Here is a 24,721-nt window from a genome sequence, read left to right on the forward strand (position 1 = left end):
ATAAATATTCTAAATAAATAAATAAAATAAAGGAAAGGAAAGGAACCTCTCGTGCAAGCACTGAGTCATTACTGACTCTTGGAGGGACGCCAGCTTTCGCTGACGTTTTCTTGGCAGGCCTTATAGCGGGGTGGTTTGCCGTTGCCTTCCCCGGCCGTGATTGCCTTTCCCCCAGCTAACTGGGTACTCATTTTACCGACCTCGGGAGGATGGAAGGCTGAGTCGACCCGAGCCGGCTGCCTGAAACCAGCTTCCGCTGGGATCGAACTCAGGCCGTGGGGAGAGTTTCAGCTGCAGAAACTGCTGCTTTACCGCTCTGCGCCACACGAGGCTCTTAAAATAAATAAATAAGTGTATTAAAAAGCGGGGGGGGGGATTTCCCCCAGAAATACGAGTAGTTAATGCAGACTTACCGTTGAACTTCACAGCAGTTATGGCCGAGGAATGGTCATCCAAGGTCTGCTCTAGTTTATAGTTTTGCTCCACATTTAACACGTGGATCAGTCTGTCCCGGCTTGCTGAAGCTAGCAGAGCCAAACCTACAGACAGCAGAGAGGACACTGAACCGTGCAATGGTTTCAAAGAGGTCTAAGGTGGCTTATTTCCAAAAGAGTCTGCAAAATCCCCCCATCGAGACAGTACTTAAGAGATGGACGGGATTATGAGAGAGAGAGAAAGAGAGAGAAAGAGAGTGTATAAGTATGCGTAATTACCCAGATCAGGCACCCTGGAGTATAATGTCAGCGATAAAATGTTCAGATGATTAGAAAATTTACCAGTTTCTGGCTTGGAATATTCTAAGCAGAGAACTTCTGAATCATGGGCTTCAACTTTCATCACCTCGTCCATAGATTTTAGCTCGTGTATCCTGTAAGAGAAAAACATATTTTGATAACTTTAAAAGCGAAGTCATTTGAACACCACACTGTTACAGTTAGCATTCATTGAGAGCTGTAAAAGGTAACATTTGCAGGTAACTGATAAGAAGAGTAAATTGCTCCTAAAGAAGAATTTTTGTTTTGAAATACATTGGGTATAAAGAAAGTTAAGAACAGCTTCTCTCCTGCTTGTATCTGCATTCAGCATCTCTCCCCCTTTTGGTTTTGAAATGTTTGGGAGCCAATTGAAGAAGTTGGAGTTATATTGACCCCCCAAACTGGAACATGATGGAACTAGAAAGACACGCCCAGGGACCCACCTCAAATTTCCAGCTCTGTCACCAGAGGCCAAATGCCGGCCATCAGGACTGACTTGCATCACACGGATACCCGATTTCACATCAAGGTAGCCGACATTTTCAACTCTGTCTGGCACACTGGCTGAATCTTGCAAATGCTGGATGTTCTTTTCCACATACACAACCTTCAGCAAGTTCTTTAAAGAGGAAGGAAGAACATAAAGTATTATATAATACTAAAAGAAAACCCATCAAATGGATAATTACGGGGACAGTTTGTAAGTGACCAGGAGGCAACTGCTTCAGCCTCAAATCAGTTACAATCTCTAACCTGCCCAACCTTCCAGACCTTGAAATAGACTCAACATAGTCACCAACTGGTGGAAATCAACTGTAGGGGCTAATCTGGCATCATAGCATGAACACATGAAGCTCACATCACTGTAGACGTTCTTATGAAAATCCACTTGGGGGCCATTTTCCAGGTTCCAAAAACGTACAGTGTTGTCTGATGAACACGTTAGGAAGGATCCTGGCGGCAAACAGCCTTGATCGTCTTCGAACTCGGGATAAACCTAAGATGTACACAGAACAGGAAAGGAGATTGAGATACAAAATCCAAGGAGGTACGACGGACCTAGTTTCTTTCATCCCCATGCTGGGCGATCCATCGACTTGACAACAGAATCAAAAGGAGAGTCAAGATGCAAAGCTTTCAAAGGCAAGAGCGACTAATACCAGGGAGTGGGGACACGGACTATCCTCGACAGAACCTGAAGAACACCAGAAGAGCCCTGATGCTGGATCAGACCAAGGGTCCATCTAGTCCAGCACTCTGTTCACACAGGGCCAGGCAGCTGTAGGCCAGGGACCAACAAGGCAGGACATGGTGCAACAGCTGTCAGGGCTGGCAAATTTACCCACAGAGGGTTAAGCCCTGGAAGAAAGAAAAACTGGACTTTGGCAGGTGCTACATATCAGTGCTGGACTGTAAATGCCAAGGTTAATTGAATAATTGAGTGATGGAACTGTGTCATCATACTCTGTGTAAAATGTATATAAAGCTGTACAATTGTATAAAATGTTTGATGAGGTAATGGATGTGGTTGTTGTCGTCGTCATTGTTACTATTTATTGCTGGAAGATTCTTGTACTGGAAGGTGTGATTTATGCTGAAAACCTCAGTAAAACTCTTTGCTGTCTGTGAGTATTTTTCTTTCCTGAAAGGCTCTTTGTGCAGAGCGGGAGGTTGTGAGCTGGACTTCTGTTGCTGGAATCTCTGTTTCAGTACCCAACAACAGCACCCTCCCACCCATGTTCCCCAGCAACTGGTGCACACAGGCTTACTGCCTCGAATACTGGAGATAGCACACAACCATCAGGGCTAGTAGCCATGGATAGCCTTCGCCTCCAGGACACCCGGTGCATTTTTAGAAAAGTATGTTAGACGTTCACATCATTTCCAAATAGAAGCATCCCCTCACCTCAACGTTCCACACGAACGAGCTGTGGAAGAGGTCGGACCACACTCTCCCAACTTGGCTGGTGTTCTTCACGTCCCAAATGTATACACTGTGATCCTTGTACACGCAGGAGAGCCAGTGATGGCAGAGGTCAAAAGCCAAGGCAATGGTGTCCGGGTAGGTAGCATCGGGCCTTCTTGAAAACACCAAAGGGAAAAGAGTATTCTTCTTGGTTACCCTCCCGCCAAAATCCAAAACACTGAGCTTGTTTTTACACATTTATGACCAAAAAACCCACACCCCATAGGAGAGGACTCAAGCAAATGCTCAAGGCGCAAACACAAAATCAGAAGAAAGAGCCACACAACGATACGCCCGTCCTGGAACGAGAACCAGTGTTTCTACCTATCTAGAAGCGGGGTGGCTGGCCCTGCTCCCTTGCCAAATGGCCCAGATTCATGAACTGGACTGCACGTAGCTGTGACAGTCGCTACTCCAGCCATGAAGCCACCAGCCTTGCTGAGCAAGGAAGAGCAAAGCTTAGAAGCCATGCCTTTGAATGACATTAAGGGGGCAATTCTATGAGTACGTAGGCAGAAAAAGTCCTGGCTGAGGAATACTGGGACTTGTAGGACTTTTTTCCTGTCTAAACATGCACTGTTGCACTGTTATTGCTTGTTTTAGCAAAAAAAAACCACACACACTGAAGCCCACAGTCACCTCAGATATGAGAGAAGAACACAGGAGAAGTTAAATGCCGCAAGACAGTAGCCTTGTGCTGGAACTGTTCTTCAGGGACCAGCCATTCCAGCACAGGTGGGAACCAAGGTCCTAAGCAAACACAATGTTTGCTTTTTGCAGGTTATTGGCTTGACTTATACCCCGCCTTTCTAACAAGGAAATGGTGCTCAAGGTGGCCGACAAAAATAACAACCAAAATCTTTACCTTCTATATAAATAAAGGGAAGCGTTTAGTCTGTATGTCCTTGATCGACTCGAAAACCGTACATCCAATTGTTATAAAACTTTAAGATTATGAAACTTTTAGGATTTGTTCTACCTCTCGCTGGGATGGTTTTGGGCATAGTGAAAATTCCAACCACCATTTTGAACCAAAAAGGCAGCAAATCAGAAAATGTATAGATATACGGCTTCAACACCATTTGATCGATTTCAACCAAACTTTGTATTATCATGATTCAGCACGGCAGCGAGCAGATTTTAACCATACTTCATCTTTTTCATTTTTTTTAAGATGTTAAAAAGAAGCCCCAAATATTGAAAAAACACAAACACAACAAAGCATGTTAATGTACGACGAAAAGAACAAGCAGAGTTTGAAGACAGGGAAGATTAATAGGCCAAGATGCAGGGCTGGTCCCTCCCCTCTGCAGTGGGGATGGAGTGGACAGACCCCTCCCTCAGGGGGCTATGGGGTGGACGATGACGGGGGCCGTGCCTAGGGGTGCTGGGAGGCGTGCCTTCACTCAGGCCCAAACTATCCAACTGCGACAACTGCATACGTTTTGCTAGAAGGCTTCTCTGTATCAACCTAAAAGCAATTCATGCAACCCAAGCAAAGCCAGGTCTGTTCGTTCGCTAGTTGAAAATAAAAACATCATGAGGGGACAGGAGCAGGCAGAGGAAACATTGGGGCCTGCTCCTGTTGGACTCCCCTCCTTCGGGAGCAGGACAATCCCATCAGCCCTGTTGCCGGTCCACTTCATTTCTCTCTCTCTTTACCTCTTCTGTCTTGGACTCCTTTTCCTTACGTGTCATGTCTTTATTAGACTGTAAGCCTGAGGGCAGGGACTGTCTTTTTTGCTAAGTGTAAGCCGCTCCGAGAGCCTTTTTTGGCTGAGGAGCGGGGTATAAATACGATAAATAAATAAATAATACATTAAAATTACAATGCAAAACGCAACCATCCACAGCACCCAACCCAACGGGGCAGTTTCTATGCCAAAGGTTCACAGGCAGGCTGGGGAAGCGGGACGTTCCTATGAGCCAGCCTCCAACCCTCCAAGCCCAACAGAGCGCCGGGGCATTTTTCAGCCCCCCTCCCCCCGCCGCCAGTCATCTCTCAGAACTTTGTACCTCAGCGCCTCTTCGCTGGCAACGTCAATGCCCAAATAGTGAGGCTTTGGCAAGTCTGCGAGGTACTGCAAGTTGTGCGTGTTGAAGATCCGCACCGTTCCGTTAGCGCAACCGCAGAAAATGAATTCTTCGCTGACGCAAATGCAGTTGGCCAGAGACACCTAAAGGGAAGAACACGAACACGTGTCCAGTGAGGCCACAAGGGAGCAGGAGTCGCCTCTTCAACAGCTCAGAGGAGGGCAACCAGGATGATCAGGGGCCTGGAAACAAAGCCCTATGAAGAGAGACTGAAAGAACTGGGCATGTTGAGCCTGGAGAAGAGAAGATGGAGGGGAGACATGAGAGCACTCTTCAAATACTGGAAAGGTTGTCACAGAGAGGAGGGCCAGGATCTCTTCTTGATCCTCCCAGAGTGCAGGACACGGAATAACGGGCTCAAGTTACAGGAAGCCACTTCCTGACTGTTAGAGCAGTGTGACAATGGAATCTGTTACCCAGGGAGGTTGTGGGCTCTCCCACACTGGAGGCCTTCAAGAGGCAGCTGGACAACCATCTGTCAGGGATGCTTTAGGGCGGATTCCTGCATTGAGCAGGGGGTCGGACTTGATGGCCTTGTAGGCCCCTTCCAACTCTGCTATTCTATGATTCTATGATTCTACCGGGAACAAAAGCGGCTCACAGAGATGCAGACTTACCTTCAGGTCAACCCATTTTTCCAGCACACGCCTCTCGTTGAATTGGCAGAGGAGCCCGGAATAGGAAATGCAGAAGGTGCTGCCTGACATTTTGCCCTGCCCGCAGGCCACCCCGCAAAAGATATTGTTGTGGAGTTCTCCAAGCAGTCCACAGCGACCGACCAGTGGAACCGTCTCTTTAATCTGCAACGAGCATAAAACTTGGCTTTAAGGCGGCCTGGGTTTTGCATTAGAAAAAATACCGCAGGCGAACAACGGTTTCTCTCGAGGACGTCCGGAAATGCAAAGAAACTGCTTAGTACCTTCAAGGAAACAGATTCTCATTTTACGTTTTCAAACACAAGGCAAACCTACGGACATGACGAATTTGCTTGTTAAAATGTCACAACAGCCAGGGAGACATCTGTGGCCGTGATCACAATAGCGAGGGTGCAAACAGATGTTTAAATATAGAATTTGAGGGCTTTGTTCAAACCCTGAGAATATTAGGTTTTGCAGGGGTTGATGGTACAGTTGCAAAAACAAAACGAAAACGACCCAGCTCATTGGGCTGAGAAGGGCTTTTTACCTGGTAGATAAAAGAAAAATCAATGAAGAAGAAAAACCACAAGAATCACCATGTAGCCAGTTTACTTAATATACTGTATTTCTTCGATTCTAAGACGCGCTTTTTCCCCATATAAACATCTCTAAAAACAGGGTGCGTCTTAGAATCGCGGGTGCGTTTTAGAATCAAAGCTTTTTTTCTGTTGGTGGTACTGAAATTAGTGCACGTCTTACAATCGATGGCTTCTTAGACTCGAAGAAATACAGTAGCTAGAGAGCTACTCTGAAAAATTCCCTTCCTTTTGCTCTCTCTGTACCCAACTACTGAGGTTTACCTTCACTTCCCTCGACACGTCCAAGAACCAGAACTTCACGTGGCGGTGGCCGACGGTAACAAAGTAGCTGTCCTCCGAAAAGGAGATGGCCATGACTTTGCAAGACACTTTGTTGGATGCAATGAGTGCGTCCTTCTGCGAGACCCAAAAATAAATACCAACAATAATTTTTGGAAAATGTACAAAGGGCGTAAGAAAACTTTCACAGGACCCACAGTAGTGCATCACGTCAACCTTCTCCCGCTGGAATAGCGTAAATATAAGCACACCCGACTGTGGAAGTCATCCTGGGCTTCGGATTTGGATCCTGCCATTGCAGAATTTGTTCTTTCCAGGTCCTGGAACAACTTCTCCCAGCTAGACACATTTCAGACCGCCCTCCTGCCCTCGGATGTGGCAGGACTTAATTGCCTATGAAACTGTGCGGTTTCTTACCTTCCAGTCCCACACGTTAACAACCATGTCATGCGGATAACCCACCGACACAAGGTACTTCATGTTGGGAGAGAATGCCACGCAGGCCACACCGTGGTTGTGGCCGTGGAGCTCTGACACTTGCGTCTTCTCTTCGACATCCCAGACTCGGACTGCCGGCCTGTGCCCGTTCTACGGAGGTGGAGGGGGGAGAACTCAGAACAGCGCTTGGTGCAGGCCTCCGTTTGAGCCATAGCTGATCAGTGCTTAACCAACGGCAGCCTTAAAAGAGGCGCAGAGCACTTTTCGCTCACCATAACTCGTCTGGCGGTATTTCTTGCGGAGAGAGAACTTTCAGATCAGAGGGGCAAGGCTTCCAGGCCAGCTTAAGTTTCAGCTCTCTCTTTTTAAATTTGAGACTAGAAGCCAACTGCATCTCAAACGTTTTGCACTTACATCTTGCCCCATCTCTTTTCTCAGAGGTTTGTGATGGTCTGTGGCTGCCGAGTTTAAGACCACGGGGCCACCTTCTTATGTGGCTTTTGCTGTAACCTGAAACAAGCTGCTGTGGCTGGTAGTCCAAAAACGGATATAGTTGTGATGGAGATCCTCTCACTGAAGGGCGTTCTAACCACCGCAAGCTACAGGTGATAAACCTAGGCCACTCAAATGTGCATTCTTTGTACGCCTTGCATGATTTATAACAAAAACTTTAATAACTCACCTCACCAGTTACGACATATTTCCCATCAGGAGAGAAAGACAAAGCACTCACAGTCTTCCTAAAAGAAAAGAAAGACTTTCCGTTTCTCTCTCTCTCTCCCTCCCTCCCTCTCTCTCTCTCTCTCTCTCCATAGAAATGAATTCCAGAGGAACAGCACTGTGAGTTTGTTGTAGCAAAACAACACCATTAACACCATGTTTAAGGCACAATCCTATGCATGTTTAGGCAGAAAAAACCCCTACAACTCCCAGCATTCCTGGCTGGAGAGTGCTGGGAGCTATAGGACATCATAGGATCGTGCCCTTATTGTGGCAAAATTGGTGCAGACCACAACCGACTTCTTCTGACGCATGAAGCGATATCGCTTCACACCCCTGACAAAGTACACAAGAAAGCTTTGGCCACAATTAAGTTTTGCCTTTATAGAAAGAAAACTACCAAGAGTCCTCCTGTGGCACTTGAAAGCCAATTCCCACCCCACCCCACGCACCCCCTTACGTTATTTTCCCAATTAAGACTCCATTTCCTTAAACCACTTAACTGTCTGACAACACGCTACTGTCTGTGAAATCACTGCCAATACCTCGCACCCACACTTCGTCAAGAACCCACATCCAAGTAGCAACTTTACGAATAAAAACGCTATCAGAAGTGATAAGGACATTGAAATATACATTACCTGGACGTATTAAAGATATGCCTTTGTTTATTCTTTCGAGGATCGAAAATCACAACCACACACCTAGGAAGAAGGATCAAGACATTTACAGGAGGGAAGATTTCCCCTAACTAAAAAGGGGTTGGGAGGGGAGAGAGGTTAACAGGCAGAGCCTGAAAAAAGGGTCTCAGATGAGGAGAATATTCATATATGAAGAGCTGTTCAATGTTGCTGCTGTGTCCGTCCTGTGACGGCGGTGTTCAAACGCAACACTAGACCATAGTTTAGCACTACGTGGATGAGGCTGAGTGAGCTCCTAGCACAGTCACAAGGAGAAGACTGGAAGCATTTGCTGTTTTAAATTATCTACGATTGGTGTGGCTGAGCCAGGAGCAAACGTGGCTCGTTTTAATGATGGTCGTCCAAAGAAATCATTTTCAAACCGGTTTACCATCCCGTCTCATTCAAATAAATTAGAGTGAAAAAGAATCACAGTTCCTGGACTGGGAAGCAATAAACTGTGGGTAAGTTGGAAATGGAAGCAAACCCTTCCAGGCACGGCTCGCTGTTGCACTGGAAGAAGAGGGCAGGGGAGGCTGAAGCCCACCCAAGCTTATTCCTGTGGCACTATGGCATAATGTTAAGTCCAAATAAGGCCAATATGAACGGGCCACAAAGACCTTCTCCTCTGGGACAACACAACTGCAGTTTCCAAACCACCTTCAAGGGCAGCCCAACATAAAACACATTACAGTAATCTAATCTAGAGGTTAACAGAGCATAGATCATAGAATAGCAGAGTTGGAAGGGGCCTACAAGGCCATCGAGTCCAACCCCCTGCTCAATGCAGGAATCCACCCTAAAGCATCCCTGACAGATGGTTGTCCAGCTGCCTCTTGAAGGCCTCGAGTGTGGGAGAACCCACAACCTCCCTAGGTAACTGATTCCATTGTTGTACTGCTCTAACAGACAGGAAGTTTTTCCTGATGTCCAGCTGGAATCTGGCTTCCTTTAACTTGAGCCCGTTATTCCGTGTCCTGCACTCTGGGAGGATCGAGAAGAGATCCTGGCCTTCCTCTGTGTGACAACCTTTTAAGTATTTGAAGAGTGCTCTCATGTCTCCCCTCAATCTTCTCTTCTCCAAGCTAAACATGCCCAGTTCTTTCCGTCTCTCTTCATAGGGCTTTGTTTCCAGACCCCTGATCATCCTGGTTGCCCTCCTCTGAACACGCTCCAGCATGTCTGTGTCCTTCTTGAATTGTGGAGCTCAGAACTGGATGCAATACTCTAGATGAGGCCTAACCAGGGCCGAATAGAGAGGAACCAGGACCTCCCGTGATTTGGAAGCTATAGTTCTATTAATGCAGCCAGAAAGAGCATTTGCCTTTCTTGCAGCCCTATCGCACTGTTGGCTCATATTCAGCTTGCGATCTACAACCATTCCAAGATCCTTCTCGTTTGTAGTATTGCTGAACCAAGTATCCCCCATCTTGTAACTGTGCCTTTGGTTTCTATTTCCTAAACCAAAGGCACAGTTTGGTTTAGGAAGATCACTGATGTGCTGCTATCCCCGTCTAGATAGGGTCACAAATAAATAAATAAATAAATAAATAACAACAACAACAACAACAACAACAACTAAGCTACCGACCAAAGCTGGTCGAAGGCACTCCACACCACCAAGGCCACCTGATCCTCCAATGACAATGATGGATGCAGTAGGGCCTACAAGCTGTGCACCGGCCTCTTCAGGGCAAGTGTGACCCCATCTAGCGCCAGGTGCACTTCTAGCATCCGGACAGAGGATCCACCCACCAGCAGAGCCTCAATACTGTCTGGACTGAGCTCCAGTTTATTGGCTCTCATCTAGTCCATTACTGAGGCCAAACGCAGCTCATCCGCCACACCAGCCTGAGCTAAAAAGACTTGTGCATCAACAGTGCACAGATGACAACGCACCCGAAAACTCTGGATGATCCCACACAATGGTTTCATGTGAATGTTAAACATGGGGGATGTGAAGGAAAGCTGGGGTCCACCCAACCTCCCTGCAGGGTAGGCTTCCGGATCAAACATCCAAATCCCCGGACAGCCCCCGCCCCCCTAGCCTTGCCCAAGCCAGCCCTTTGGGAAATAAAACCACACACACACACACACACACACACACACACGTTTAAGGACTGAAGCACTTTATTACAAACACTAGACTAACACGTAAGGCTTCAGTCAGACACATAAATGACACAGACAATAAAATATTAAAAGGGGGAGGGGGAAATTGGGACAATACTCTAAAAACAGGCTTTACAGAAGAAATGGAATAACAGGTTAAAAACACGCTTCACAGCAAACCGTTGCACACAGCAATCAACTAAGACTCTAACCCAACCCAACCCATGCCCTAAGGCAGCCTTCCTCAACCTGGGGCGCTCCAGATGTGTTGGACTACAACTCCCAGAATGCCCCAGCCAGCAGAGCTGGCTGGGGCATTCTGGGAGATGCAGTCCAACACATCTGGAGCGCCTCAGGTTGAGGAAGGCTGCCCTAAGGCAAGCAGATTTCCCTAGAACCTCCAGACACTTGAACATAAGAAACCTAACTAAAGACCAAGCGTTTACCCCACTCACCAGGGATCTCCCTCTTTGCATATGCGTAAGTCCAGGGAGGACGGCTGGCCCCTGGTTGCCCACTCCTTTATCCTGCTTCGGGCCTACAGACCCCGTGACTCACTCAAGCCAATCCCAGGCAAGTCTCGGGTGGCTGGCACCCCCTCCCTCATCAGGCCACGTCCCAGCTGTAAACGATCAACACTCCAAGGAGTGCGACCGTGGCTGTTCGAGCGAAACCGATAAACCGCCCAGAGAGCTTTGGCTATGGGACGGTATGTAAATGTAATAAATAAAATAAATAAATAATAAATAAACCCACAGGTGCTACTGCCGTGAGACCAACTCTAAGGAACGTTCCCCGAAACTCCCTCCTCCTGGCCCAGAGGCCGAAGCCAAACTGAGCAAAACTAACTGGGCAGGACTGCCGCCATGTTGGCTATTCTTCACAGGGGATAGGATCAACTCCTGCGGAACATCACATGGAAGGATCTATGGAGCCAAGCAATACCCCACACGCACCACCCTCTGGAAATGATCATCGAGTCAGCAGCAGGACCACTGCAAAGCACTGCCACCAATTCAGACAGCCACTCTAGCATCCCATTATCGATGGTACTGAACGCTGCTGGGAGATCAAGGAGTACCAACAGGGACACACTCCCCCCTGTCTCCCTCCCGACACAGGTCATCATACAGGGCAATCAAGGCAGTCTCAGTACCAAAACTGGGCCTGAACCCCAAATAAAATGTATCTAGAAAATCCGTCTTATCCAAGAGTGCCTGGATCTGGTCAGCAACCACCCACTCAAGGATCTTGCTCAGGAAAGGGATCTGTGCAACTGTCCCACAATTGATCAGGTCTCCTAGACCTAGGGAGGGCTTCTTAAGGAGTGGTCTTATGGCCAGCTCTATTTAAGACCATAAAGTCATTCTCCCCCGTCCCAAGATTGTCCAGAGTGCAGAACATGGAATAATGGGCTCAAGTTAAAGGAAGCCAGATTCCAGCTGGACATCAGGAAAAACTTCCTGACGGTTAGAGCAGTACAACAATGGAATCAGTTCCCTAGGGAGGTTGTGGGCTCTCCCACACTAGAGGCCTTCAAGAGGCAGCTGGACAACCATCTGTCAGGGATGCTTTAGGGTGGATTCCTGCATTGAGCAGGGGGTTGGACTCAATGGCCTTGTAGGCCCCTTCCAACTCTGCTATTCTATGATTCTAAGGATGCAGACAAGCTGGAGCGTGTTCAGAGGAGGGCAACCAGGATAATCAGGGGTCTGGAAACAAAGCCCTATGAAGAGAGACTGAAAGAACTGGGCATGTTTAGCCTGGAGAAAAGAAGATTGAGGGGAGACGTGAGAACACTCTTCAAATACTTAAAAGGTTGTCACACAGAGCAGGGCCAGGATCTCTTCTCGATCCTCCCAGAGTGCAGGACACGGAATAACGGGCTCAAGTTAAAGGAAGCCAGGTTCCAGCTGGACATCAGGAAAAACTTCCTGGCTGTTAGAGCAGTACAACAATGGAATTAGTTGCCTGGTGAGGTTGTGGGCTCTCCCACACTCGAGGCCTTCAAGAGGCAGCTGGACAACCCTCTGTCAGGGATGCTTTAGGGTGGATTCCTGCATTGAGCAGGGGGTTGGACTCGATGGCCTTGTAGGCCCCTTCCAGCTCTGCTATTCTATGATCCTTCTGTATTTCTCTTGTAATGTATTCTACAGCTCCTTCGCTAGAAACACCTGGCCTCTGGTTTTTTAACCACACCTGCTCCAGCAATGCACTTACCCTGTCGGATATGCTATCTGCCCCGTGTTCGCGTCACAAGCTAAGCCACTGCTGGTCTGAGTAGTTATTCCCAACACTTTCTCAAGCGTAACCTGCCCAAAGAATAAAAAGGGAGCAAAATGTATTAGCATATATAAAACCATGTTTTCCCAGTGTAGTGTGAATTTTCAAAGAGAGATCCCAGCAATTACAAGTGTGAAATCAGCTTTCACTTGACTGCTGGCCCAGTCAGCATTCTGACTGGGCCAGCAATCAGAGGGACAAAGGAGATATGGTGTCCATATACACTCACCATGAATGCACAGGAAGTGGTGGTGTCTACACCCCACCCAGTGGTCAATGACACACCTCCCTCTCTCTAGTGTTTGTTCCTCTACTACATTAGCAATTATTTTTCAAACTTGCATCCTTAAAAGCTGCATAATAAGCAGAAAACTGGCCTGAAGCTTTCCTGGCATTCAAGCACGCGTCCCATTAGCCATGATGGCTACGTGAGACCTCCATGTTCAAAATCAGAATGCCACTAAATATCAGTTGCTGGAGAACTGCTGCAAGGCTGTTCTTCTGTTGCCCCAGACTGCAAAGCTGAAAGGAAGAACTCTTTGGCCTCTGCTGCGGGCCAAGCGATCAAGGGCTGGGTGAAAGCCTCTGCACCCCTATCAGTGGTCGGCCGCTGTGCAAACAGAGTGCTGAACTAGATGGTCTGATCCAGCAGGGCTCTTCTTATGTTCTTAAAGCTGGAGGGGGGCACGTTCTGGCCCCAACCACTGGCCAGGGGGCCAAGGGCTGCTGAGCTGGGATGTGTGTGTAAATACTTGTGCATGTGAATGACTATAAATCTATTGCAGGTCGGTTTGAGAATAGTCTACTGGAAGGCAGGGTATTGACCTGAAGGCTGGCCTCCAGAGTCCCTGTTTCCCACGCTGCTCTACGTTACTGGCATCCAAATGCGCACCCAGCCGCGTGCCCTGGAAGTTTCACAAACAGCGTCAGCAACATGCAGCCTCTTAATCACGTTTGAAAGACCGTCTTCTCCCTTATGAGCCTGCCCGTGCTTTGAGATCTTCTGGGGAAGCCCTTCTTTCAGTCCCACCATCTTCACAGGCACGCTTGGTGGGAACATGGGAGAGGGCCTTCTCGGTGGCTGCTCCGGTGCTCTGGAACTCTCTTCCCGGGGAAGCTAGGCTGGCTCCCTCCTTGATGGGCTTTCGGAAGCAGGCTAAAACTTTTTTGTTCCAACAGGTCTTTGGAGAATAATCTGGCCCTCCAGCTATGTTAATGTCTTATAATTTTGTTGTGTATTTTAAACGTTTATGGTTTTGTTCCCCCGCCCCCAATGTATTCCAGCAGGCCTATCCAGTGAAATTTTAGAATGCTTTCAGTATGTTTTAATCATGTATGGTATGTTTTAATTCGTTTTAATGTGTATTTTATATCATATTTTTATACTGTTTGTTTTATACTTTCAATTGTTTGTTTTTGTGAACCACCCAGGGAGCTTCGTCTATTGGGCGGTATAAAAATACAATAAATAATAATAATAATAATAATAATAATAATAATAATAATAATAATGTTTTAAACTTTGTAAGGCCACCTTGAGGCCCAGCAAAAGGCTGGATACAAATAAATAATAATAATAATAATAATAATAATAATAATAATAATAAACCACGCCCACTGATGTTAAGCCCGCCCATTCTCTCTCTCTCTGACTTTCTTTCTCATTAGGACCACGCCCCTCCCGGGCCTTATGGACACGCCCACCCTAGTGACGCGCCCCGCCCACCGGCGGGCCCCGCCCCTCACCGCTTCCTCTGGGCCTTGGTGCTTCGATCTTCGCCTCAGGCTGAGGAGCGGCGGCGAGTCAGCGCCGGAGCCCGCCGCTCGCGTGTAAAAGCCCCCGCCGCTGGCCATTTCGCACCCACCGACCCGTTGAACCAGCGCCGCGTCTCCTCAGGCGCCGGCGCCGCCTGTCCGGCTAACCGTCTCCGTCCCTGAACTGCGCGCGGAAAACGGGGGCTGCTCTGCTATTGGGTAGATACAGCGCCAATCACGGCCCAGTTTGCCCAATGACGCGAGAGGTTTCCCCGCCAACGCCTTTCCTCCGCTTCAGAAGCCGCCTCAGCCACGCGCGCTGTCATCTCGCGATTAGCCAATGAGAAGGCGGCGTTGCCGCCCCTCCTACCTCTGAAACGACTCCTGGCCCTGGGTTCGAATCCAACACCACCCTACGTGCACATTGGACGCTTTTCGTTAGTCTTCGGATAATAGGATTTATTTTGGTTTATGTTTATATATATATATATAAATATAAGGCTTCTTTTCGTCAGTCTTCGGATAATAGGATTTATTTGGTTGGTTTATATATAGGCCTCTTACCAACCAGCCTTTCAACGTCGCAATAAAAACAGCCTTCCCCAAACCCCGATGCTTTCCAGTCCAGATGTGTTGGATTTACAACTCCCAACATCCCCAGGCAGACATGGGAGTTGTAGTCGAACACATCGGGCTGGAGAAGGCTGTGATTAATCCAGAAGAGGACAGATCTCAAACCATGAAAGAGGAGAGGGGGGAAAGAGCTTCTGGGCATCGGAAGTTAAATTATGGAACTCACTACCACAAGATGTAGTGATGGCCACCCATTGGCATGGCTTCAAAAGGGGGTTGGATAAATTCCTGGAGGCGAAGGCTATCAACGGCTGCTAGCCCTGATGGTTGTGTGCTGTCTTCAGTATTCGAGGCAGTAAGCCTGTGTGCACCAGTTGCTGGGGGACATGGGTGGGAGGGTGCTCTTGCACCATGCCCTGCTTGTTCATCCCTGTACAATGGCTGGTTGGCCCCTGTGTGAACAGTGCTGGACAAGATGGACCAGTTGCTGGGGAACATAGGTGTGAACCGAGTGCTGGATCAGGTGGGCCCTTGGTCTGACCCAGCCTCAGGGCTCTTCCGATGTCCTTATGCAGAGGGGGAGACCCCAGCCTGCCTTGGCCTTGAAGGCGGCACCGGAGGCGCGGCTGCTGCTCGTATCAGGGCGCCATCCTGGGGCTGTTGGGACAGACAAGAAGCCCGACAAGCCTGGCTGGGCCCCAGGCGCCACTTCTCGGCCTCCTCCCCACCCCTCATCACAGGCCAATTACAAGTAGGACGGAGCACTCCAGATGTTGTTGGACTACAACACCCATCTTCCCGGTGGGTGCTGTAGTCCAAACGCAACCACTCTTCCCCACCCCCGGAAGGCAGTGTTAGCATTGGTGACCCCATTTCCAAAAGGAAACTATGAAGCAGCCATTAAGCAGCAAAAAAGGATGTCTCCTTGTGTCTGTCTTATCTAACGAAAACAAGAGCCTCGGCTCCAGTGCAAAAGTTAGCTTACAGTATTGCAAAGGGATTGTTTAACAAAGATTAGCTATGCTCCAGTGTTACGTTCTGATTGGCTCATGCTGCTACTGGGCTCTGCCCTTTGCAGGCTTCAAATGCTGTACTGAATTCCCTGTTTCTCTGTCTGACTGCTCGCCTTTGAAGAGACTCAGATCTTGATTATAACCAATAAAGCGCTTTTGAACCCTCTGTCGCTGAAGTGTGGAGTCGTGCTTAGGGGCTGATTGGACCCTGTCCCTGAGCGAAGAACATTGATCTAACAGCAGGGCGTCACGTAGGAAAAGCCTGAGCGGCGATCCGAGGAGTCGGCCCCTCTTGCCTTTTCCTAGCTCTACGTTCACCACCGGCTCCAGAGAATGACGTCCCAACGCCCCGGATGTTGGCTTCGGCGTCCGCTGCGCATGCGTACGCGGAAGCGACCAGCCGTGGGTGGGGAACGAGCCAAAACAGGAACTCGGGGGAAAGGGGGCGGGCGTGGTGACGTCACGACGTCAACAAACGCCCGTTGGAAGGCGCGAGGTCGGGATCGACGCGTTCAAGGTGCCGCCGCCGCCGAGGCCCCGTGAGAGGCGCTGTCCGAACCGAGCGAGCGGCCGCCATGACCAAGTACTGCCGGGCGCCCAACTGCTCCAACTCCGCGGGGCAGCCCCGGCCGGACAACCAGCGCCTCAGCTTCTACAAGTCAGCGAACTTCCGGGAAAGGGGGGAGGGGAGGGGATGTTGGGGGGCGTGACGTCACGGTGGACCGCAGGCTGCGACGTCACGGGGAGGGCGTGACGTCATCCCTTGCCCATTGGGGGGGGCTTTCTCCTGTTTTCAGAAGCCTCCGGACAAGGGGTCTTGGGGCCAGCCAGCAAATGTAGAAGTTGCCACCCGAAGTGGGCGATGGGCGGCCTTGCCCCAGTTGAGTTGGATGACAAGCCCCATCATCCCCAGCTAGTATGGGGGCTGTAGTCCAACACATCTGGAGGGCGCCAGGTTGGAGAGGGGCGCATGGCGGGAGGGGAGGGTCCCTTGGGAGACTCCTGGCTTGGGCTCAGCCCCCCTCCCCTTGTTAGTGACCTGACTGCATTGAACTGATCAGCTTGGCAGACCTGTGTGAGCATTGAGTCTTGCGTCCAGTTCTGGGCTCCACAGTTCAAGAAGGAGGCAGGCAAGCTGGAGCGGGTTCCGAGGAGGGCAGCCAGGATGATCAGGGGTCTGGAAACAAAGCCCTGTGAGGAGAGACTGAAAGAACTGGGCATGTTTAGCCTGGAGAAGAGAAGATTGAGGGGAGACATGAGAGCACTCTTCAAATACTTCAAAGGTTGTCACACAGAGGAGGGCCAGGATCTCTTCTCGATCCTCCCAGAGTGCAGGACACAAAATAACGGGCTCAAGTTACAGGAAGCCAGATTCCAGCTGGACATCAGGAAAAACGTCCTGACTGTTAGAGCAGTATGACAATGGAACCAGTTACCTAGGGAGGTTGTGGGCTCTCCCACCCTAGAGGCATTGAAGAGGCAGCTGGACAACCCTCTGTCAGGGATGCTTTAGGGCGGATTCCTGCATTGAGCAGGGGGTTGGACTCGATGGCCTTGTAGGCCCCTTCCAGCTCTGCTATTCTATGATTCTATGATCCCTGAGCAGCGCAAGCCAGGCGTGCTTGCTTGGCAGTCAGGCCCAGTTCGCCACCTCGGGTCTTACTTCCCAGTAAGCACGCACAGGAGCAGCCGCTGCACCTCATGACTTGACCTCATCCTATTGAGGAAAAGACTGGAGCAGGGAATTTTGCTGACTAGCAGCCTTTCCCTATCCCAGTGTCCTCCAGATGTATTGGATCTCTGGAGTCTTGTCTAGTTATTATTGTTATTATTATATTTATTTGTATCCCGCCTTTTGCCCAATGCTGAGCCCCAAGGCGGCTTTATAAAGTTTAAAACATACATGGGGGGGGGGAGAAACAAAACCATAAACGTTTAAAATACACAACAAAATTATAAGACATTAACACAGATGGAGGGCCAGATTATTCTCCAAAGGCCTGCTGGAACAAACAAGTTTTAACCTGCTTCCGAAAGCCCATCAAGGAGGGAGCCAGCCTAGCTTCCCCGGGAAGAGAGTTCCAAAGCACTGGAGCAGCCACCGAGGAGGCCCTCTCCCATGTTCCCACCCAACGCGCCTGTGAAGATGGCGGGACTGAAAGAAGGGCTTCTCCAGAAGATCTCAAAGCACGGGCAGGCTCATAAGGGAGAAGATGGTCTTTTAAATAACCTGGACCCGAACCATATAGGGCTTTATAGGTCATAACCAGCACTTTGAATTAGCTCGCCCCTGGAGCCGTGTCCTCTGTTTCCTGCCTTGTAAAATGAGGATCATTCCCACCAGGCTGTTTATGCTTTGAATAAAAGGGCACGTAAGCATGCCGATATATCTCTGTATTAAGGGCCGTACGTTCTAGAAAATGAAATGAGGGAGACAACAGAGGACAGGCAGGGAAATGGAGGGATAGGATAAGCTGTTTTAGTTACACATACTTTGATTTAATTAGGCATTTAATTGCCTGTTCTCTGCACAGGTTTCCCCTGCACAACCCTGAGCGTCTCCGGCAATGGCTGTCCCAGATGAACCAAGAGAAGTGGGTCCCAACGAAACACCAGCACTTGTGCAGCGAGCACTTTGCACCATCCTGTTTCGAATACCGGTGGGGAGTGCGCTACCTGAAGCCCGACGCCATTCCCACGATCTTCCAGCCGTCGGACAGCCCGCTGGTGAGTCTTTGCCAGCCTCCCTGCATGCCCAGCTGCTGATGAGTTGGCAGTTTGTGAAAGAAGACCTCCGAGAATTAAGTGGACCGTTTTCAGGCTGCTTCGAAACTGTTTTGCTGAGGTGGCGCATTACTTAAAACGTTAATTCAATTAGAGCATTTTACCCACCCACCCCTTTGGCCAAAATCTCCCAGAGTAGCTGATATAATGTCAGTAACAAATAAGGCAGCCCTTATCCTCAGGGATACAATCTAAAAGACATGACACAAGAGGAAAAAGCAATGAGGAGCAAAGAGGAGAACCGCCATGCCCAGGTACTGGTTCTTAAAGATACAAAGCTCTTGAAGTGACCCCCTTGAATGGACGCAGTTCAAGGACAGGAGAAGCCAAATGGAGCTGGTGTCTTAGCAAAAATGTATAAATATGTTTAATAGAAAACATTTTCATAAAATGTATGTATATGTATATTTCTAGCCTATCCCATTCTTAAAAGCTACTGAGTGCTGACAGCACACACGCACGCACGCACAGAAGTTTTTTGTGTTTTTTTTTAAATGGAAATAACCAATCATCTTTTAGCTTAGAGTTCTTTCTGCCAGTAAGGAAGCCTTAAGAGAGGCGTCTCATCTTTTAAGAATGGGAAAGAATCTGTACGAAAGCTATGAAAGCAACGGACGATTGGTGGTTGGAGAAAAGTGGGAGGTAAGGCCACAGAGGAAGACGGCTTGGCCTTTGGGGGACCTCTGGAGGGGATTTGGCCCCCGGGCCTGAGTCTCTGCACCCCTGTTGTTCAGCATCTCGAAAACCTTTGGCCCTTTCTACACCGGAGGAAGGAATTTGCTGTGTCAGCCAGGAGCTCTTTGTTTCCGAACCTTCCCATCCATGTGTACGGATTGGTAGCCCTGTATTGTTTGATTTTTATTTTTATTTTATTTTATTGCAGAAGAGGGAAAATGCTGCCAGGCCTCCCTCAAATGTACCAGCCAAGAAGCTCATCCTTGAATGTCATGGGGAGAGGAGCCTGCCGGGGCCCCAGGCCCTCAGCCGCCGGGAGCCGAACGCACTGGAGACGCTCGCCATCGCCATAGATCCCAGCGTGGCGGCTGCCCCGATCTACGTGGAAACCCAGTCCCCTGCCTCTGACCTCGACTTCCACGCCCTCTCCGGCCCCCTCGTTGGGGCTGTCAACCTGGTGCCGTTAGTTCAAATCATGGAGCCGCTCAAGGCCGTGACACTGACGGTGGCTTCCCCAGGGGAGGCTGTCCCGGGCCATCCTTTCCCGGACCCGGTGGAGCAGCAGGTGGTTGATTTCGTGGCCGCCCTGCCGCCACCGACTCTGGAAACTGTGCCGAGCTCCCCCGTCGGGGTCTCTGGTCAGTTCTGCGCAGACGTCGCGGTGCCGTGCGAGGTGGTGGCGGCGGCGGCAGACCAGCCGCCGTTGCAGGCCCTGGTGGCCGATCAACCAATGACAGCAGAGCAGGGTGCCCTCATCATCGAGAACATCTCCATCGAGCCCTTTCTGGAGGCCGGCCCTTCTGCCGCTGCCGCCCTGTGCTCCCTGCAGGAGTCCTCCACCGAGATGGTGGCCTACTTCGAGACGATCCCGACGGCGCCCATCACGGCGGCTGCCTCTTCTGGCGTGACGCCCCCCGAGACGGTGCTGTCCTCTGCCCTCAGCCTGCCCATCGTCTCCACCGTCCCCATCGTCTCCAACCAAGCCTCCCCGGAGTCCTCCCTGACCGAGGAGGCGAGGCTGGAAGAGCTGAGCTCTGCAGAGTCATCGGAGGAGCAGCTGGAGGAACATCGCTACCACAAGAACGAGGGCACCACGGCGGAGCTGGTGGACGTGGTGATGGGCCTCCAGAAGAAAGTGAAGGTGCTCCAGCAGCGGCACCGTCGGCACTGCGCCAAGCTGGAGGCCATGGAAGGGGTGGTGGAGCAGCTGAGGAAGGAGAACCTGGTGTCCGAAGAGAAGCTGAAGCTCCTGGAGATGGTAAGTTGGCTTTGTGGGGTGGGGAGGGGGGGGGGTCGTTGGGCGGGCGGGCGGGCACACACACACACACACACACATACACCCTCCGGTCACGGGTGGAAACTCAGAGGCAACCGCTCCATGTAGGCATGGGATTTGTTATCTGGTCTACTGGGATGTCTTGGCTTCTCTTTTGGTTTTTAAGAAAATGTTTCTAGTCCTCATGGGTACGGAGGAAAGTCTTAGGAGTATATATACAACATTAGCTGAAGTTCTTAGTGCAGGGCTCTGCAATGCCTCCAGAGATCAGGGAAGTGGAGTTTCCATATGCAGGAGCATTATTTACAGAATCGTAGAATAGCAGAGTTGGAAGGGACTTACAAGGCCATGGAGTCCAACCCCCTGCTCAATGCAGGAATCCACCCTAAAGCATCCCTGACAGATTGAAGGCCTCTAGGGTGGGAAAGCCCACCACCTCCCTAGGTAACTGATTCCATTGTCATACTGCTCTAACAGTCAGGAAGTTTTTCCTGATGTCCAGCCGGAATCTGGCTTCCTGTCACTTGAGCCCGTTATTCCATGCCCTGCACTCTGGGAGGATCGAGAAGAGATCCTGGCCCTCCTCGGTGTGGCAACCTTTCGAGTCTTTGAAGAGTGCTATCAACAAAGCAAAGAGAATGGAGGCACCGTACAGTTTAGATCCAGTAAGGGTGGGGAAGAGGAAAAAGGAAAGAATGGAATAGGAGAAGCAGGGAGTCACAAGCAAATGGCGTTACACGTATTTAGACTTCGTTACTAATTTTTTGTGCTGAATGCTATGGTTTTAATTGTGGTGAAGAGTGCCCAGAGAGGATCACCTATTGGGTGGTATATAGAAATATAATAAATAGCTGAGCAACAAGGGGCGTGTAGCCGAAGGAACTGGGGGAAAGGTGGGTTTTGAGAAGGCGTTGGACTGGAGAGAGAGGCGACACGATGTCGTCCATCTCTTTGGAGAGAGAGAGAGAGAGAGAGAGAGAGCGCCAGCCAGCCTGTCCCAATCCCACCGTTTCCTCCAGCCGTGTTATTGTCTGGTGGTGTCCATGTCCTTGAACACCCCTTCTGTTCTCACCCTTCCAGGCCTGCCTGCAATCTAGCACTATTATGCCAGAGAGCGGCAGTACAGTCGCCATTATCTGCCAGGAAAATGACCAGGCGCTGGTCTATGCTGTGCCTCAGCTCCCAGAAGCAGGGAGCGAGACCATCATCCACGTCGAAGAGCAGTAATGTTGGGAGCAACGGAGGGCGATCGTGTTCTGTGTCCGGCTTGGCCAAAGGCGCCTGTCCAGGAAATCTGCGGAGCCAAACTCCTTCAGCTGCGCGAATCACCGCGCGGCGCGGCCCCATGCTGAGCCTCTTCCGGTTCTGCCTGCGTATCTGATGGCCTTACTGCTGCTATGGCACCTTATTCTGTGGGGAAGGTTTTTATCTGAAATAATTACGTATAAAATTGTTTTGGTGGGGGAATGAACTACTGGCTGTGTGTGTGTGTGTTCACCTCTTTCTCTGCCCCTGAGTCGTGATGCTGCTCCTGTCACCCAGTTCCTGATTTCAGTTGCTGTCCGGTGATGAGCCAGAGTTAGCCGTTGTTCCTCACCTGCTTGACCTTCTAGTGAACCGTAGCCCTTTCTCGGGGGCTAAAACCTGCTGCATTGTGCCTCTACACTTCTCACGCTCTACTTCCATGCCTCTCCTGTGCCTGTCTAAAGGGCTTCTGGGATTTTGGGATTCCACCTCCAGCATAACTTATTGCAGTGGTTGGTGGCATCTCAGCAGCTTCCATACTAAGAGGAGGACAGGCAAGAGCTCAAGGTCTTGGTCCCTCATGCCACAGATCCTTTGCATTAAAAAAATATGGCCGCCTCCACTCGCACAACATCCCTCCCGGGGATGATTCCGGCAGGAGGTAAATCCGGGATTCCCCCCCTCCCTCTACACCTGTATGGTGTAGAAAGAACTTTAAACTGCCTCATTAAAGCAGTGGCTTCCATAAGTCACTTCCATATCTACAAACATACTATAGGAAGGATAGAGAAGTGTGTTGACTTCTGGTGTCCTTTGCATCCACAAATCTTTCTCACAACTAGCAGAGGCTCTCGGCTGCTTTCACATTTCCTTTTTTTCAGTGGTTTTATGGTGATTCAGTCTTGGGGTTCCATTTCATACAGTGTTTTTTATCTTCTAGGGAGCAAGTCTTCCCAGCTACCTGCTAAATAAATTAATTGATTACTGACTGAGTGAATAAGTGGATGCAATTATAAATCATCTTATTATTATTTAAGTCTTCAGGGTTTGGGGTTTTGTTTTGTTTTTAACATGAGCCTGTGTGATTAAAAACTAACCCAGGGATTGGAGGACAGGCTAAGCGGGAAATTAAAAAAATGACATTATGATTGTAGGTTTTGGTCATGGGCACAAAGAGGAAAGAGGAGGGCCTCTTTGGGAGTGATGTTGTATTTAACAGTGCTGTAATGAAGAGAAAATAATAAATGGGGTATATTGAAAAATGGCTTGTCAGTGGTTGAGTCTCCTTCTGCAGGGGGTGTTTTCGGCTGCATTGAAACTGGGAACAGTGGGATCTTTCTCTGTGGGTACATCCTCCCTCTCCTCCAAGGTTGGACAGGGTACCTTAAGTTGAGCTGTATGTTACAATTCTGCAGGAGCAGAGCAAGAGTGCGAAATGGGACACTGGGTACTGAACTGAGCTGCCAGAGAATCTGTGCTTCCATTTTAAAACAAGCAAGCTTCTAGCCCCTAAGGCTGCGAAGATGAAATGGTTGCTAGTGTGGGCTAGTAAGGCCTTCTATGGTTTCAGAAGCCAGAGGTGTGTTAGCCCAGCAAGGGTTCCTGCAGCGCAGGGCAGGGCAGGGCTCTGCAAAGCAACTTTTCTCTCCTTAGGACTAGCAAACCCAAAAATAATTGCGCAAAATATGGATGGCAGAATTTTAATACATTTACTCCAGAACCCTCTGTGTTATAATACTGATATCCTATTGCAACTAAAAGTCTTGTGGCGTCTTATAGACTTAAATTTTTGTAAGCCATTCAGAGCTTCAGCTATGGGGTGGTATATAATTTATTTATTTATTTATTTATTTATTACATTTTTATACCACCCAATAGCCGAAGCTCTCTGGGCGGTTCACAAAAATTAAAACCATAATAAAACAACCAACAGGTTAAAAGCACAAATACAAAATACAGTATAAAAAGCACAACCAGGATAAAACCACGCAGCAAAATTGATATAAGATTAAAATACAGAGTTAGAACTGTAAAATTTAAATTTAAGTTAAAATTAAGTGTTAAAATACTGAGGGAATAAAAAGGTCTTCAGCTGGCGACGAAAGGAGTAAAGTGTAGGCGCCAGGCGGACCTCTCTGGGGAGCTCATTCCACAACCGGGGTGCCACAGCGGAGAAGGCCCTCCTCCTAGTAGCCACCTAAATTATCTATAATAATAATTAATAAAAGATTTATTCTACAGACATGATCGGAGGTTGGGGAGAGAAGTAAACTGTTGATAGAGGGAATTGGGATTGCAAAAGGTGCAATTAAGGGTTATTACCTTCAGTTGCCATTCACAGAGGCTGAGTGATATGGTGAATCAACTAACATAAATAGCAGGATTAAAAATACTACAGGAAATACGAGTTTGAATGTTGTGATGAATGGTTTTGTTGACACCAGGGATGTCAATATTCATAAACCAGTGGGAGAACATTTCAACTTCCTAGGGCACTCTAAATGTCCTTAAGGTGCCCCGGGTTGAGCAAAGGAATTTCTAGACAGATATCAATGTGAGTCTATGACTCATAGAGTCATAGAATCATAGAATCACAGAGTTGGAAGGAGCCTACAAGGCCATCGAGTCCAACCCCCTGCTCAATGCAGGAATCCACCCTAAAGCATCCCTGACAGATGCTTGTCCAGCTGCCTCTTGAATGCCTCGAGTGTGGGAGAGCCCACAACCTCCCTAGGTCACTGATTCCATTGTCGTACTGCTCTAACAGTCAGGAAGTTTTTCCTGATGTCCAGCCGGAATCTGGCTTCCTTTAACTTGAGCCCGTTATTCCGTGTCC

At 49.1% G+C, this 24,721-nt stretch overlaps 2 protein-coding genes across 2 annotated transcripts in view; one reads left to right on the forward strand and one right to left on the reverse strand.

The window, feature by feature from the left end:
- Positions 1-14,418, reverse strand: part of WDR62 (WD repeat domain 62) — a 29,861-nt gene extending 15,443 nt beyond the window's left edge. The window contains exons 1-13 of the mRNA XM_063139768.1: positions 14,311-14,418; positions 12,502-12,593; positions 8,131-8,193; positions 7,452-7,509; positions 6,749-6,919; positions 6,314-6,448; positions 5,433-5,615; positions 4,738-4,898; positions 2,662-2,836; positions 1,615-1,752; positions 1,199-1,374; positions 777-868; positions 414-539 (exon numbers count right to left, since the gene is read on the reverse strand). Coding sequence (XP_062995838.1) covers positions 414-539; positions 777-868; positions 1,199-1,374; positions 1,615-1,752; positions 2,662-2,836; positions 4,738-4,898; positions 5,433-5,615; positions 6,314-6,448; positions 6,749-6,919; positions 7,452-7,509; positions 8,131-8,193; positions 12,502-12,593; positions 14,311-14,418 — 1,678 coding nt within the window. The remainder of the gene's footprint in view (positions 1-413; positions 540-776; positions 869-1,198; positions 1,375-1,614; positions 1,753-2,661; positions 2,837-4,737; positions 4,899-5,432; positions 5,616-6,313; positions 6,449-6,748; positions 6,920-7,451; positions 7,510-8,130; positions 8,194-12,501; positions 12,594-14,310) is intronic.
- Positions 14,419-16,367: 1,949 nt separating this feature from the next.
- THAP8 (THAP domain containing 8) lies at positions 16,368-23,147 on the forward strand. Its single transcript, XM_063140158.1, has 4 exons — positions 16,368-16,563; positions 18,440-18,632; positions 19,573-20,622; positions 21,721-23,147. Exons 1-4 carry the CDS (start codon positions 16,481-16,483, stop codon positions 21,865-21,867), a joined length of 1,473 nt encoding a protein of 490 aa, XP_062996228.1. The 5' UTR covers positions 16,368-16,480; the 3' UTR covers positions 21,868-23,147.
- The last annotated feature ends 1,574 nt before the right edge of the window (positions 23,148-24,721 follow it).

The sequence above is a fragment of the Elgaria multicarinata genome, chromosome 13 (genome assembly GCF_023053635.1).
Source record: "Elgaria multicarinata webbii isolate HBS135686 ecotype San Diego chromosome 13, rElgMul1.1.pri, whole genome shotgun sequence".
NCBI classification, from domain to species: Eukaryota; Metazoa; Chordata; class Lepidosauria; order Squamata; family Anguidae; genus Elgaria; species Elgaria multicarinata.

Coding starts and splice junctions, on each gene's coding strand:
- THAP8 (XM_063140158.1), top strand. CDS start 16,481: ATGACCAAGTACTGCCGGGCGCCCAACTGCTCCAACTCCGCGGGGCAG. Junction 16,564..18,439: donor CAGCGCCTCAGCTTCTACAA/GTCAGCGAACTT, acceptor TTCTCTGCACAG/GTTTCCCCTGCACAACCCTG. Junction 20,623..21,720: donor AGCTGAAGCTCCTGGAGATG/GTAAGTTGGCTT, acceptor TCACCCTTCCAG/GCCTGCCTGCAATCTAGCAC.